This window comes from Carassius gibelio, chromosome B9, assembly GCF_023724105.1.
Source record: "Carassius gibelio isolate Cgi1373 ecotype wild population from Czech Republic chromosome B9, carGib1.2-hapl.c, whole genome shotgun sequence".
NCBI classification, from domain to species: domain Eukaryota; kingdom Metazoa; phylum Chordata; class Actinopteri; order Cypriniformes; family Cyprinidae; genus Carassius; species Carassius gibelio.
This window is the reverse complement of record NC_068404.1, coordinates 8,151,758-8,167,075: the sequence shown is the minus strand read 5'-3', so window position 1 is coordinate 8,167,075 and position 15,318 is coordinate 8,151,758. Positions and strand designations below refer to the sequence as shown.

At 39.0% G+C, this 15,318-nt stretch overlaps 1 protein-coding gene across 1 annotated transcript in view; it reads right to left on the bottom strand.

Annotated features, from left to right (window-relative positions):
* Positions 1 to 15,318, bottom strand: part of LOC127965233 (collagen alpha-1(IV) chain) — a 55,112-nt gene that overhangs the window by 5,037 nt on the left and 34,757 nt on the right. Inside the window, exons 26-45 of the mRNA XM_052565925.1 lie at positions 13,551 to 13,719; positions 13,370 to 13,462; positions 13,168 to 13,272; positions 12,801 to 12,898; positions 12,545 to 12,695; positions 7,453 to 7,566; positions 7,177 to 7,344; positions 6,993 to 7,082; positions 6,405 to 6,557; positions 6,059 to 6,157; positions 4,411 to 4,500; positions 3,957 to 4,096; positions 3,616 to 3,742; positions 3,423 to 3,503; positions 1,739 to 1,837; positions 1,361 to 1,411; positions 1,024 to 1,209; positions 784 to 917; positions 624 to 696; positions 412 to 483 (exon numbers count right to left, since the gene is read on the bottom strand). Of these exons, the coding sequence (XP_052421885.1) occupies positions 412 to 483; positions 624 to 696; positions 784 to 917; positions 1,024 to 1,209; positions 1,361 to 1,411; positions 1,739 to 1,837; positions 3,423 to 3,503; positions 3,616 to 3,742; positions 3,957 to 4,096; positions 4,411 to 4,500; positions 6,059 to 6,157; positions 6,405 to 6,557; positions 6,993 to 7,082; positions 7,177 to 7,344; positions 7,453 to 7,566; positions 12,545 to 12,695; positions 12,801 to 12,898; positions 13,168 to 13,272; positions 13,370 to 13,462; positions 13,551 to 13,719 (2,293 nt within the window). The remainder of the gene's footprint in view (positions 1 to 411; positions 484 to 623; positions 697 to 783; positions 918 to 1,023; positions 1,210 to 1,360; positions 1,412 to 1,738; positions 1,838 to 3,422; positions 3,504 to 3,615; positions 3,743 to 3,956; positions 4,097 to 4,410; positions 4,501 to 6,058; positions 6,158 to 6,404; positions 6,558 to 6,992; positions 7,083 to 7,176; positions 7,345 to 7,452; positions 7,567 to 12,544; positions 12,696 to 12,800; positions 12,899 to 13,167; positions 13,273 to 13,369; positions 13,463 to 13,550; positions 13,720 to 15,318) is intronic.

The following is a 15,318-nucleotide window of genomic DNA, read 5'->3' as shown; positions in this document are numbered from 1 at the left end:
GGCAGCAATGCCCAGTAACATCTTCCTGTGCAATTACTATATATATGTGTGTGTGTGTGTGTGTATGTGTGTGTGTGTGTGTGTGCCTGTCTGTGTATATGTATATGTACAGAGTTACAAATTCAAAGTAAAAGGGTATGAAATATGAACATGAATAAGTATGAATAAATGTAATATTTAATAATAATGGTTAAACAATAGTAATATTAAATTATTTGATATCTTTAATGATTGTATTATTATTATTGTTGTTGTTTTGTTATAGTTGTAATGTACTGTAAAACAAAGCAATGAATTTAAATGATGCTACCAATGTGATAATATCTATACCAGTTGAAATGTTTTTTTAAATGTGGATAGACACTTATGATAATATTCAAAAGAAATCTGAGTTCAAGTTTTTGTTCATACCTTTGAGACCTGGGAATCCTCTATCACCTCCATCACCCTTAGGACCGATCACTCCTTGCTCACCCTTTGTACCTGGAATGACACAGAGGCACTCGATCTACCATCTCTATTGAGCGTTGTTTTGTTTAGATTCGTTTTTTGACACTTTAAAAAAAAGCACACAGAAATGCACTGTAATATTCTGTCAAGTTAAATTTTATTTGGAGTCTTACCAGGGAAACCAGGAACACCCTGTGGTCCCATCTCACCCTTTTGCCCATTATAACCAGGCAATCCAGGCTCACCCTACAGAGCACAACTGTATTAAATGACCCCATATCATTGTTAAGGGCACACATTTTATTTTTGAGGATGAAGCCTTGACAAACTCACAGGAGTACCAGTGAAACCTTTGTCTCCTTTAAACCCTTGAGAGCCCTGTGGGCCAGGGAAACCAATATCTCCCTTTTCTCCTTTAGCTCCAGCACTGCCAGGTACGCCAGGTGGGCCTGGTTCACCAGTCACACCTGTGGGAAAAATGTGATGTGAGTGTAAGCTGACACAGGCCACATTCAGCAGAAGAGAGATATTATGTGACAGAATGTCCTGTTTGGTGAGGTGTTAAGGCTTCACCTCGTTCTCCTGGGTGTCCCTGACCTCCCCGGTCTCCTTTAGGCCCCTCCATGGATGATCCTGGAAGTCCTCTCTCTCCAGGCCGCCCTTGGTCCCCTGGGAATCCAGGCAGACCCTTCTCACCTTTAATTCCAGGAATACCTGGACTCCCAGGAATGCCAGGTAAACCAGGGTTGCCTTTGTCACCTGTGTGGTGATGAGAAGTATTGATTTAATTTAGTTACTTTTCTCTAAAATATAATTAGATTATACATTGAAAATAATGAACCAAAAATGTAATTTTAAGTAGACCTCCTAATGCTCCACAACCTAATTATTGGGGATATGTGATTCTGACCTTTGTTGCCTGGTTCTCCATGGGCTCCTGGCAAACCTGTACCTGGTTTACCTGAAGAAGAGAAATCATTGTTCGTCTTAGATCACTGTGTGCATGTACAAATTGGTGCATGAAAATGGCATACATGTTTTCACAAATGAAGGGAGAACTGAAACAAAATATATGAATAAAATGAGTTATTCTTGCCTTATAAACGTATAAACGTGAAATGCATGTTGTGCATATAAAAACAAAAAGGTATGCAGCAATTACCGAATTTGATATTAAAAAAAGAGTCTTTTAATAGCCCAAGATATGTGCACTACTCTAAAGCATGTTAAATTAACAGCATTTTCTTTTTTGAGCTACCTTTCACTTAAAGGAGCTACATAATCTTACCAGGTTCTCCTCTCTCTCCTGACAATCCAGGAATGCCATCTACCCCTGGTTCGCCTTTCTCCCCAGGCTGACCTGGTGGACCCTGTAGACCAGGCTCACCTAATCAAAAAAACAAACAAAAAAATCATTAGGATTTTCACCACTAAATGGCATACACATTTTAACAAACAAATCATGATTCATCTGTTATTTGAGTACTTATAAATGTATTCACAGTTCACAAATGTAGGAAGAACTAAAACCAAACCTTTCTTTTAAAAATTGTACTTATTTTCAACACTAAATGATCATGGCCTATTTTAAATTAATTTAGTGCACATGTTTTGTTTTTCTCAGAAGGATTCTAATGTACTGAAAAAGTTTACATGTGTCTAGTGACCTTGCTGAAAAATCAAGCATAAACCAACGTGGATTCCAATCCGGTCCAAACTGATTTATGTTGGTTAGTGCTGGTCCAGAGCTGGTTTATGCTGGTATAGTAGTGGTCCAGGCTGGTTTATGTTAGTATAGTGCTGGTCTAGGCATATTCATGCTGTTATCAAGCAAAATGGAGCTGGTGATGCTGGTTCTCCAGCACTGTCTTGCATGGTTACGTGTCAGTAGTGTTTTAGGGACAAACATTGTTTTTGCTTGAATATTTCTCTATTTATCAAAAAATTATGCAAATGAAACATAACATAAGGTTAAAACATATGATTTAATAAATTATAACATATTTTTGATTATATAATAATATGATATTTGTATATGATATATATGAATTATATTTTGATTATATGATACATTTATTAGGTCCGTTTTCTGAAAGTAGAACTGATATTTTTAATTTAATGTAAGTTCTGGGAGTGGTTGTTTTTAAAGACTTTCATACTTATTTGGGAAGTCACATTCTGTATGTCACAATCCAGCTGTCAGTCAAAAGGGCAAAAAGGGTACACAGTAAAAAGTATGTCAGTGCAGACAGATCCATGAAGTTTTATAATATGTTAAATAGTGATAGCATGCACTTTTAACCATTGTTGAAACTGAATTAAATCAACCAAAGGCAATGGCCAAGTGCCCAACTATAGGAACACTAATCACCATAATGGTAACATATTTCAGCAACCTTTGAATATGAACCATAAGAAAGGAATAAAGCCAAACCAGTTTGTAATAAGTGAATATGGTAAACATGTTTTAAGAGTTAGTTGGGGTTCATCATCCTCTGGTGATATTTTTATATCATCTAAGTCTGTGTGGCTATATGTCAGTTGTAGTTGTTGTGTTTCTACTGACCTGTTCACTTTTTTTGATCTTACTGTTTCACTTATCCTCAGTGATTCTGCTTGTTAACTGCAGGTGTCATCACTAATGCTCCATCATCATTTGTAGATTGAACCTAATTTATTTCACTAACTACAACACTACCTCAGTGCTTCATAAGTTTTATTGTGGTCTTGCTGGGATCATACCAGGACCCAAAAGACAATAAATGCTGGCCACCAGCACCAGAATCCCAAGCTAGTCCCAGCATGCAAAACATCATGCTGGTCCACCAGCACACCTGCTTACCATGCTGTGGACCAGCAAACCAGCATGTAAAACATACCTTATTATGGTGACCAGCAATGCTGGACTTTCAGCAGGGGACATTAAAAGTGTGCCTTAAATAAATCTTAAGGAGAATGTCAGTTTGACTCACCTGGACGTCCTTGAAACCCAGGATCTCCTGGAGACCCCGGCAACCCACTGACACCTTTCTCACCTGGTTTCCCTGGACTGCCTGCTCAGAAAAAATAATAATACAAATATGATTGGTATTACAATAAAATATCACTGGCTGGTACACAAGTATATGTCAATGTCATTTGGATAAGACACTGTAATCATCTTGCCTGGGTAACCAATCAATCCTATGTCTCCTTTAGGTCCTTGAGTTCCAGGAGTCCCTGGGATGCCCATTGTACCTTTCTGTCCCTTCTCTCCAGGTTCACCAGGGAAACCAGGGGCACCCACATCTCCCTGTAAGTAAGAGATATAGGCTATATTAACACTGTCAGTTTTTGGGATTGACAACTGCATTTACATTCAGGTCCCACAGGAACATACAGCTGCATTTGGAATTCTGTCTGAATGAGCATGCAACGGGAGTCAAGCCCATATTCCTTACCAGAAACCATAGTGACAATGAACAAAGTAATGTCAAAGATGTTTATACTAATACAACAAAACAAACCTTCACTCCAGGGGGACCAGGGATGCCTATTCCGGCTGCACCAGGGTCTCCTTTATCTCCTTTGGGGCCATCAGAACCCTTAAATCCAGGGTGACCCGGTGACCCACCAACACCTTTAATTCCTTTTGGCCCCATTGAACCTAAAGAACCACAAAATGTTTACTGATGAACACATATAATGTTCATCAAACGACATAAAAACAACATTACCAGACTTTTTCACATTCAATTTAAACTATAGCTTAATGTAAAAACCATGGTTAAAAATAAATCATTAAATATAACAAAACTGCTTCACTGATTAATAATATTAGAAAAATCGTACTGTGAAAAGTCATGTGATGCAACCAACACACAGGTATATAATACAGGAAATTATACCTGGCAGACCTATTTTTCAAAAACATAAACACAAAGTTAACCCACATGCAGAAATAGAGAGCATTATATTTACCTGGGTATCCCATGTCTCCTCTCTGACCTGGGTCTCCAGGTTCTCCAGTTTGTCCTGGCTCCCCAGGGACTCCAGTGTCTCCTTTATCCCCTGCAGTGAAGCCACAGTAATCAAATAATGCCCTCATTATAACATTATTGAATCATGTTCATGGTGCCAAGATGGCGGCTCATTAGTCTGTTGGTGTTTGTGCAATGTCATTTCATTTTTTATTTTCACCTAAATGGACTGTTGTTTACTGACTATATTTAAACATATATGAACTTGATTTTCAGTGCTAAAATCACTTTAATCCGATCCCTATTCTTTCAGCGTGGATTCGTTTGTGTGGACTTTTAACATTCTACTTTGCTTGTCTGGAATTCGGAATTTCTAACGACTATTCTGTTGCATCATACTCAAGCACTGGATCCAAGACTGGTTGGAAGGGAGAGTACCGCTACGGTCATGGGAGTTCTGTGTTTGCTGCAGGTGTTCACGGGACTGAGCTTTGGTAACAGCGGCATCGCACCTCTTGCAGCTTTTAGTTCAAGTCCATTGGTAGGGGTTTGTTTGCTGTTGCGGTGACTTTATCGGTTTGGTGGGACAAGTTTGTAGAGGTTTTTGCCAGCTGTCGTGTGGGAAAGGTCCCTGAAGGATTGTTGGCATACACTGCCTTGTTTTCCAGCCTTTTCAGAGATCTACTTCGGAGGATAATGTGGTGTTTAATTATTGCATGCACGCCCGTAGCGGGTCTACTTAACTGGTTGCCTTACCAAGTGCACATCAGAGACAGTTGGTCTCTAACCAGGGAAGAGAACAACTGTATTAAATATTCTCCCTGTGTGGGTCCGACTATAAGAAATGATGTAGCAAGTAAATCAGTTAGACGAAAGAGCTTCATAGTTCTTATGCTACTTATATCCTACTAATAGAGGTTCCCCAACTTTTACTACTTCAACTGAACTAAAATCCAGATCAGGCTTGGGTTTTATCCATGTAAACATCCATGGTTTATTACCTAAATTGGATATGGTCCATATCTGGGCAAGAAACACAAATGCAGAAAAATAATAATAATAATAATACAAAAACCCCACACATTTCATTGTTGTTGGTTTATTAGTAATTTAAATAGTAATTTAGTAATATCAATACAGTGCACTCTAAATTTGATCAAAATATTATTTTTCAAGTAGTCTATGCATGACTTCCAGGGTGTTTCCATTTAACATGTTTCTTTGGAATTATATTAATTGTGAAAAGTGCTTTAGAGGTATCTTAATGTAATGTTTTTTTTTTTTTATCTTAATTTGATGTTTAATGTTTTAAATGTCATATGTGTATTTGTATAACTTGGCTGCATATCTTGGTCAGGTCACCCTTTGTAAAAAAGTTAAAAAATAATAATAATAATCTCAGTGGGGTTCTCTCCTGGTTAAATAAATATAGCACCTGCTTAGGATCATGTACAATCTTTTGGGCTTTATGTTTTAGAAATTCCTTTTAGCCTTTTGACATTTGCATATAAATCATAGACATGGCCTCATATTCTACATTTGTATGGGTGCAAAATTGCCAAAAGTCAGGGCATGTCAAAACTTCTCCAGGTCCTCAAAACACCTTTAGACCTCAGAGGGTTAACAACAACTATACTGTTAAATCTAACCTGGCATTCCATCTTTTCCTGGCATTCCATCTTTTCCTGGCATTCCAGGGTCTCCAGGTGTTCCAGGAAACCCCTTTTCTCCAGAAGGACCGGGATCACCTGATATTTAAGATTAAAATACAAAGACTAATAAGTTTATAGTTCACTGAATTTCAACATAAATTAGCACCATTTTTGATGATGATCAGCCACCAATGAAAGCCAACAATCCAGAGCTGTCAGTTTCCTTCAAACTCCAACAAAGATTCATGTTATTTTATTGTATCTGTTTAGATCATCTTCAGAACATAGGACCATTAGTTTAGGTTCTGAAACCTCTATGACAAACCCCTCTTTCTCTCTGTACCTATGTCTCCGATGTCTCCTTTCTCCCCTTTCATGTGTTCCATGTCAACATCACTCATGTTTCCAGGTGGCCCCTGTAGACCCTGCTCTCCTCTCTCACCCTTGGGACCTGGATCGCCAAACACTCCCCTGACCCCAATCAAACCAGGGTCACCTGAAATAGACAGAACATCATCATTAAGATTTAGCGAATGCAACTCTGAATGTGCCTCCGTCATAATAAGATAAAAGTTTATTTGCAGTCCAAATAATAATACCATATTTTCCGGACTATAAGTCACACTTTTTTTCATAGTTTGGCTGGTCCTGTGACTTATAGTCAGGTGCGACTTATTTATCAAAATTAATTTGACATGAACCGAGAGAAATGAACCAAGAGAAAACATTACCGTGTACAGCCGCGAGAGGCTATAGATGGTAATGTTTTCTCTTGATTCTTGGTTCTAAATAAATGCGACATTTAGTCCAGTGCGACTTATATATGTTTTTTTCCTCGTCATGACATATTTTTGTACTGATGTGACTTATACTCAGGTGCGACTTATAGTCCGAAAAATATGGTAATTGTTTTAAATGTGTGTTCTATTACCTTTTGGTCCAGGTTCTCCAGGGTTTCCAACAGGGCCTAAAGGTCCAGGGGGTCCTGACATTCCCATTATTCCAATTTCTCCTTTTAGACCTGAAAAAAACAACAACAACAACATTAAAATTTGAATCATCTTATAGGTATACAAGCATGCGCAAGGAGAATGCCAGGAATAATGGGTGCTCACCACGTTCACCAGGGAAGCCATCTCTTCCTGGAGGTCCTTGTTCCCCAGGCAAACCCCTAGATCCTGATACACCTGGGACACCAGGGCTACCCCTGTCTCCTGGAGGGCCAGGCATGTCTAAACCAGGTAGGCCTTTATAACCTTTCTCACCCTTTATACCGATCCGACCTAAGACATCATCAAAGCTTGTTTCAAACCATGGATCATGTGAACATCTAGGCAGGTATATGAACATACTGTACATCTTTTTGGGTGCTGATTAATAGGAAAACTCACCAAGGGGTCCAGGGTCTCCAGGTGGCCCCATTGGTCCAGGTGGTCCAGGTTCTCCAGGCCCTGGAGGACCCGGCGGCCCCGCTGCACCACGAGCTCCAGGTGGTCCAGGATTACCTGCAAATTCAAAATAATTTTATGTTATTACACACACTGAACTCATCTCATTTGATTTCATGGAAACCATTTCTCCAACACTATCTTCCAGTTTGAGGTGAAAACACTTGAGGCATTTGAAAACATTGTCTGACACCTTCCTGAAAAGATTAGATCCTTCTGTCTGAACTGGCCCTCATAAAAACTGCACCTCATTGGTTAAATCCTACCTTGCAGGCAAATTTATAAAAAACCAAAAAATAAAATAAAAACACAGTTATGCCTTTCAAGACCCCACCGCAGGTCGTCCTGACCTGCCGGACAGGAAGAGGAAAGGGCAAAGTCTCTTAACAGCCAGACCACCCCATATAACTCCAGTTCAGTTCTGGGTGCCGAGGACAATCTGTTTGTTGTAAATGCTGGGCCCGTTAATGCACCCATACAACAAGCTGCTGTGATAGCCGGCAAAATAAATCACAAACATTTACACAAAGAAGGCATACAGAGAGGTTTTGGGGATAATTAAATAAGGTTATTCACTTAAATTAATTCGAAAACCCCACATTTCAGTGGCATGGTCCCCACCTTAGTTCAAAGCAAGGATGCACACGTCCTGCACAGGGCAAAAGGAGCCATGGAACAGTTCCTCCAACACAGAGCGAGTCAGGTTTCTACATTCGTTACTTCCTCGTCCCCCTCCTCGATCTCAGACACCTGAACTGCGCCCTCATGAAACAGTCGTTCAGAATGACTACACTGAAACAGATCCTCTCGAAAATACGGCCACTTTCTGTCAATCCACATTGCCCCCATCACAGACAATTCTTGAGAGCTGCCTTCAAGGGAGAGGCTTATCATCACGTGGTCCTTTTCTTTGGACTGTCTCTGGCTCCTCACACTTTAACGAAGTGCATGGACATGGAATGTCCTCTCTGAGGCAGGTGCACTCTTAACTACAGTACCTCGACAACTGGCTTGTCCTAGCCTAGACAGATGCAGAGCTGCTATCTCAGAGACACGTATGTATCAATGTAGACCAGGCCTGTGTAACAGCTCTGGCCCCTTGGAAAAACTCTCCGTGGATAGAGCAGGGTGTGGCCCTGGGGATAGTATGCAGGAGGAAGACAGATGTTTCCAACATGTTTTGGGGAGCTCTGTGCTATGGCAAACTTACTTTTGGCCATTGGTAAAAAGCAGAGGAAGAGCTACACATCAACTGCCTGGAAATGCTGGCCCTTCAGATCTTCTTGATGGACATAACGGGATACTATGTTCTGGTCCGCTTGGACAGCATGACTGTGGTGTCCTACATAAATCACTAGGGAGGGCTCTCCTTGAAGCCCCTCTTCATTCTGGCAGAGCACCTCTTGGAATGGGCTCAGCTCAACTTGGGTTTAGAAGTTGGAATAAAGAAATAAAATAAGTACTCTGTGACATCTTAAAATCTCAGCACTCTAAATAGGCATAGGCTCATTTTTAGCCTATAAATAGACCAACGCACCAATAAAAACAAGTCACTAGCAGCTGACATTTTAATAAAATAATAATTCCAACATTCGTGTAAATACTCTGTCCACATTATGCATTTAAGACTCAATTAATATTTAGTTATCATTTAAAAAACCTTTACTCACAGAGAATAGGCTAAGCCTACATGTTTTTGTGGAGGAAAATGATTGCATCCACTACAGGGGTGGATCTACCGGGGTGGCAATTGCAATTTTTTACAAAGTATTAATATACTGTAATATTTGTTGTTGTTGCTATAAAAACAGACCCAAAGCCATCAATAGCCTTTAAAATGACTTAAAATGTATTATATAAAAAACAATGAGGCAATAATGATTGGTTAATAATAACACTGTTAAAATACATAATATAGGCAAACACAAAATAAACAATTTATGTACATGCTATTACAAATGCCTGCAACGGGAGCCAAATGCCATGTAAAATCCTTGTTTAGGCTACTGATCAAACATTTAATTCAAATATTCACTTAATCTTTCATTTTTGACCACCTTGTTGCTATAGATCACACAGCCTTTATAATTTCTTCAACAAAAAACATGCAAATCATAACCCTTACAAAAATAAACCATTGTTTTATCACAGTAAAACTGCTTCCTTTTGCATGATTTCTTAATGCTTGAGACTATTAAATAAATTAGAGTCATAATAAAGCTATAGCCATAGGTAAATGTTGAGAGCTACAATTGTAATTTATAAATAATACAATTTATTCATTTATTCATTTACTTTTCTATTTGATTAAAGGTCTATTTTCACCCCTATATAGTAGGTGTTTTTTTTTTCAATCATCATATTTGAGGAAGGGGGGCACAACAATACAGTCCTGCTTAGGGCACCCATTTGAAGGTGTTGTTATACACGTCTCTGGGAATGTGTGCTCTACTACACACACACACACACACACACCCACACTGAAGCACACATGGTGTTTTCAGCTCTTCACTATATTGATGCATGATGTAGGCTACACATGTGCACGCCAGCGCGCTATGAGAGGATTTCACCATTTCATTTGATAAAACTATCATCATTCGTTCGTATCGTATATACAGACTGACAGAAACGGCAATGTCTTTATGACAACCTGTCAAAATAAAATTTCGGGCATAACTTGAAGAAATTCAAACAGAAATATAGTACTATTGCACAGTAGAGTATGCTATACGTCAAGTAGACCTATTAGCCAATAATAATACTAATAGTTTATTAAAAAACACAGAAACTCTGTCTACAACCCACCAAAATAAAAGTTTGCTCTAACTTACTAAATTATATAAGAAATTGCACAGTAAAATATACTTAAGTGGGTTCAGCGTGTTCCTGTGCTCACTAATGTTGTGTCATTATTCACTCATTATTTTCATTATAAACATGGAACTTTTCCACACCTCAGACTTTGCTTTAGTTGCTGGTGCAACCAAAACGTAATCGCCAGAGGCAAGCCTCCATTACACTTACTCAGCATCCATTTTCGCATCTTTCTCACGCTAATCAAAACACATCACATGACCGCTCGTTTACCTCGCAAACCGGAGCGCAAGCCCGAGCCCGCGTAAGATTATATAAATTAAGCCCAAACCCGACCAAACCTGTCGGATCCCGTCGGGTCCCGTCGGGTTCGGGCAAATATCTTCAGCTCTAAAATGAACCATGAAGCAGCATGTTGTCATAGAAAAATGTCCCCACAGAGGAGTGGATGTACCATCTGTAGATTGTTCAGAAATTCTGGGAGATTTAAAAATATATATATATTTACAAAAAAAATTGTTACTTTTCATTTACAAAAAAGCAAGGAGTAGGATCAACAAGCAAGACTGGAACAAAATTTGAGTTGACTTACTTAAATGAACTTTTACTTAACATACTAATTTATTCAGAAGCACCTGTACATCCATCCCCACACCCAGTTACACTTACACTTACAAACACACACACACCCACACACAGAGACAAATCATGTTGGCTCTCATGTATATTTTGGTTATTTTATATTTGATTTGTTAGCTGTAATTATGTTATTTGTTTGCATAATTATAAAAATAAAAAAAGGAAGAAATTCTACGAGATCTTTGGCAAGGCAGAGGTCGACCTCTTCGCCTCAGAAGACAGCTCTCATATCCGACTCATTATTCAAAGGACAGGGAAATTTTGGCCCATGATGCATTGGCAAATCTCCTCCTTTACACTTTTCCCCCAAATGCACTGATCCCACAGGTAATCAGGCAGGTCAGGGAACAAGAACATAAGGTTCTCCTGATGGCCCAGCTCTGGTGAAACCAGCACTGTTTCTCAGAACTGTCTCAGCTGCTCGTAGCCCATTCCTCTGAGCAGGGATCTCCTCTCTCAGGTAAACAGGACAATTTGGCACCCCCAGTCCAAGCTGTGGGCTCTGCACCTCTGGCCTATGGGTGGGAGCCTGCAAACCTCACCAGGCATAATCTAAACACTATTTCTCAGGCTAAAAGAAACCTAGATGCCCCTTAAATAGTCTGTTTTCTCTGCCTGATGCTCAACCTGTGGTAAAGACCCAACCTCCTACGACATATCACTGATTTTGTCCTTCCTGCAAGAACTGCTTGGATAAGGGAAACTCCAACTGGTGGGCAGGAACAAATTAGTTGTCTGTTTCTTGAAGGTGTCCAGCAGACTAAATCCACTTCACCCCCTCACTGTCCCTACTGCCCACTGTTCTCTCTTTGAGCTGCTACAGTCTAGTGACCTTTTGTCCCTGTCCCTCTTCACTCTTTGTATTTTGTCCAAGCCTATGTCATTACAAAAATTAACTGCTACAATGCTCTATGTTCCTTCAAGCATGCTTAACACAACCTATGCAATGTATTCAGAACATGACTAGTCTTCAGTCAGTGGCCCTTCACACCTTTTCCCATTGCTTTAGAGAACTATTCAACTTGTTTTCCACCTTGTTTGTCAGCATCCATACAAGAGTGGAAGTTCACCAGACTTCGTTTGCATTATCTGCAATGACTGTGTGGTATTGAAAATCCCACGGAAATCCATGGTTTGAAACATCCTTCTCACCCAATGTTTGTTTGAAGTGCTTTCTTTAAAAAAGAATTGTAGTGCCAAATTTTTTTATGCCCAAATCTTCCCAGAAGATTAAACTGCTCACGGTTTAGGCTGAAATGAGATGGGACCTAGGGGAATCTTCCCTAGTTCTTTAACTTATTTAATTTAACCACGTTTCCCCAGAGAGTTTTTTTTTTTTTTTTTTTTTTGTAAAGCCACAACAATTATTTTTCTTCTTTGGGCAATCCATCAGTAAAACCAACAGGATATTTTTCAAATGCTCAGATGTTTAAACTCTTTTGTTCACTACTTCAAAACTCAATTCCAATTAACAAAATTGTTTTTTAAAAGTTCCTAAGTGAGCTCAAAAAGTACTTTCAGATTACATGTTAAATAATCTATTCAAAAGTATTACGTGAAGCTAACACAGTAAATGTACCTTTGATTCCCTGTAGTCCAGGTGGCCCAGTACGTCCCTCAGTTCCAGGAACCCCTGGCATTCCAGGATATCCTTTTTCCCCTGGAAATCCTGGAACTCCTTGCTGACCTATGGCACCTTTAGGACCAGGAAGACCCCTGCCAGGTTCACCCTGTATATGATACATTTCGGGTGAGTGAAAAGGTGATATCATTTCTTATCATTTTCTATACAACCATAATACATGAAAAGGTCTAAATGACATCCGCCATCATACTTTTTGCCCAGGTGTCCCTGCACGACCAGGAAAGCCATCCTGACCTGGTCGACCAGGCTCTCCTGGAATCCCAGCAGGACCAGGAATGCCAGAGTGTCCTAGAAGAGGGAAATGGACAGTTAAAAAGATGACAGAGTTTAGATTAGATAAATGAAACATAATTTGTCTCCCATTTATGCAAATGTAATTCTCACAGTCAGCCAGAATAAAGACTAACATTTCAATTCATAGAAGCCTAGGATCTTTGCAACTATAGCTGTTTTATCAATTATGAAATCTTAGGTTTAATAGATAAATGTGCAGAGTATTAGTGCATTTCACCTTAAAACTAAAGTTGACACTTATAGACAATATATACGGCACTTGCCTTTTGGTCCTGGGGGCCCAGGAGGGCCCATTCCTGACTGTCCAGGGTCACCTTTGTCTCCCGGGATTCCTTGATGTCCACGGTCACCTGGGAAACCTATGTCACCTGAGTGATAAAGTGAAAGAGTCGTCAGTACAACCAGCTCTGCATCACAGCACAGTCAATTTTTGAGCCGGAATACATTGGTATAACCTGAATTTACCTTGAAGTCCAGGTCTGCCAGTCTCTCCACGAGGTCCTGGGGCACCCTGAGGTCCAGGTAAACGTATAATTTTACCAGCATCACCTTTAGGTCCTACAAAGATATTTGAGATTGTGATTGTTTTAAGGAGCAGAACAATGACAACCAGTGGATAAGCAAATTTTTAGTCTAAATCACTGACCTGGTAACCCTGGCTTTCCTGGTGCACCAGGGAAACCTGCTGAGCCTTTTTCACCAGGTTCACCTGGCTGACCTATGCCTGAAGCACCTGGGGGACCTCTCTCACCCGGAGGACCAGGAAGTCCACGATCTCCATCCAGGCCACGATCACCCTTAATACCAAATCTAGCCTAATCCCAGAAAAAAGCAAATACTCCATGGTTAATAAAACACTGCAGCATAGACTCAGGGATTCAGATCACTGTAAATTAGATGTAAAAGTGGATACAGCTGATTTGTCACCTTGGAAAGATAAGGTTCTATCTGCATTCTGAGCAATTTTGAGATACTGAGCTTCAAAGTTTTTGCATTCTATATAACAAAACTTATATGGGGAACACGTTTATTTAAAACATGATCCCTAAAATGTATTCTAAATGTATACTATCAAAATCCTTTCAAATCTGTAAATGTGTATTTCTGGAGTGGGTCAATTGCAGACAGAACCTTCTAATTAAAAAAAATTAATATTATGGAATTAGGGAAATAAGAAACAAACGGTTTGCTTATAATTTGTTTTAAAACATAAAATGAGTTATATAACAAGAGAAAGTTAAGTTTAATTTTTTTTTATGAAATGTATTTCATATTTTATCTTGTTCCTGTTAAGCATAAACAAGGCAATGCTAAATATTTTGTCCAGTGAAGGCAGGCAATATGGTGGGTAATTTAACACGTTATTGCAGGAACCATTTAAGTTTAAGTTTCCTTTAGTTTAGAATTTACAAAATTAAGCCTTAAAAGTCAAAAAGTCAACAATTTAACTGATTGGGACTTTACAACAATAAACATTAGCATGTTATTTCAGCCATACTGATGTCTAGAGATAAAGCCATTTAACCTGTCCCACTTTCTGTAGAATAAAGTCCTGGTCGGATGTATTACAGTAGCTGCTGTATGTCTAAAATAAATTTAAGACTAAAAAACTGACGAACAGATAAACTTTGCTTCAGCAAAGATGTCTAACAAAGTTTAATAAATATAGAAAAAAATTTCACTGACATTATATATATATAATCAAAATCTTTCACATTTAAAATGTTAAAATTACTTTAACTATGCAACAACTCAGTGTATACCAACAATGTAAAATGTAACTTCATCGCACATAGTGAAGTATACACTTTAATCCAGTGTGCCATAGCGTGGAGTTTATTGATACATAGTACATATACCTCAGTGCAAGTACACAGGATGGTTCAAGGTTAAAACATATACATAACTTTCCCTCGTATGACAATGACATACTGAAATAAAGCAAATAGACTACAAAACCTGGACCTATCCTCTTAAAGGGATAGTTCACCCAAAAAACTAAATTATGTCATTAATAACTCACCCTCATGTCGTTCCAAACCCGTGAGACCTCCGTTTATCTTCGGAACACAGTTTAAGATATTTTAGATTTAGTCCGAGAGCTCTCAGTCCCTCCATTGAAGCTGTGTGCACGGTATACTGTCCATGTCCAGAAAGGTAAGAAAAACATCATCAAAGTAGTCCATGTGACATCAGAGGGTCAGTTAGTCAGCATCGAAAATACATTTTGGTCCAAAAATAGCAAAAACTACGAATTTATTCAGCATTGTCTTCTCTTTCATGTCTGTTGTGAGAGAGTTCAAACCAAAGCAGTTTTGTGATATCCGGTTGAAACGGTTTGCGTCTCCAATACGCATGAATCCACAAATGACTTAAACTGTTAACTTTTTTATTGTGGCTGACACTCCCTCTGA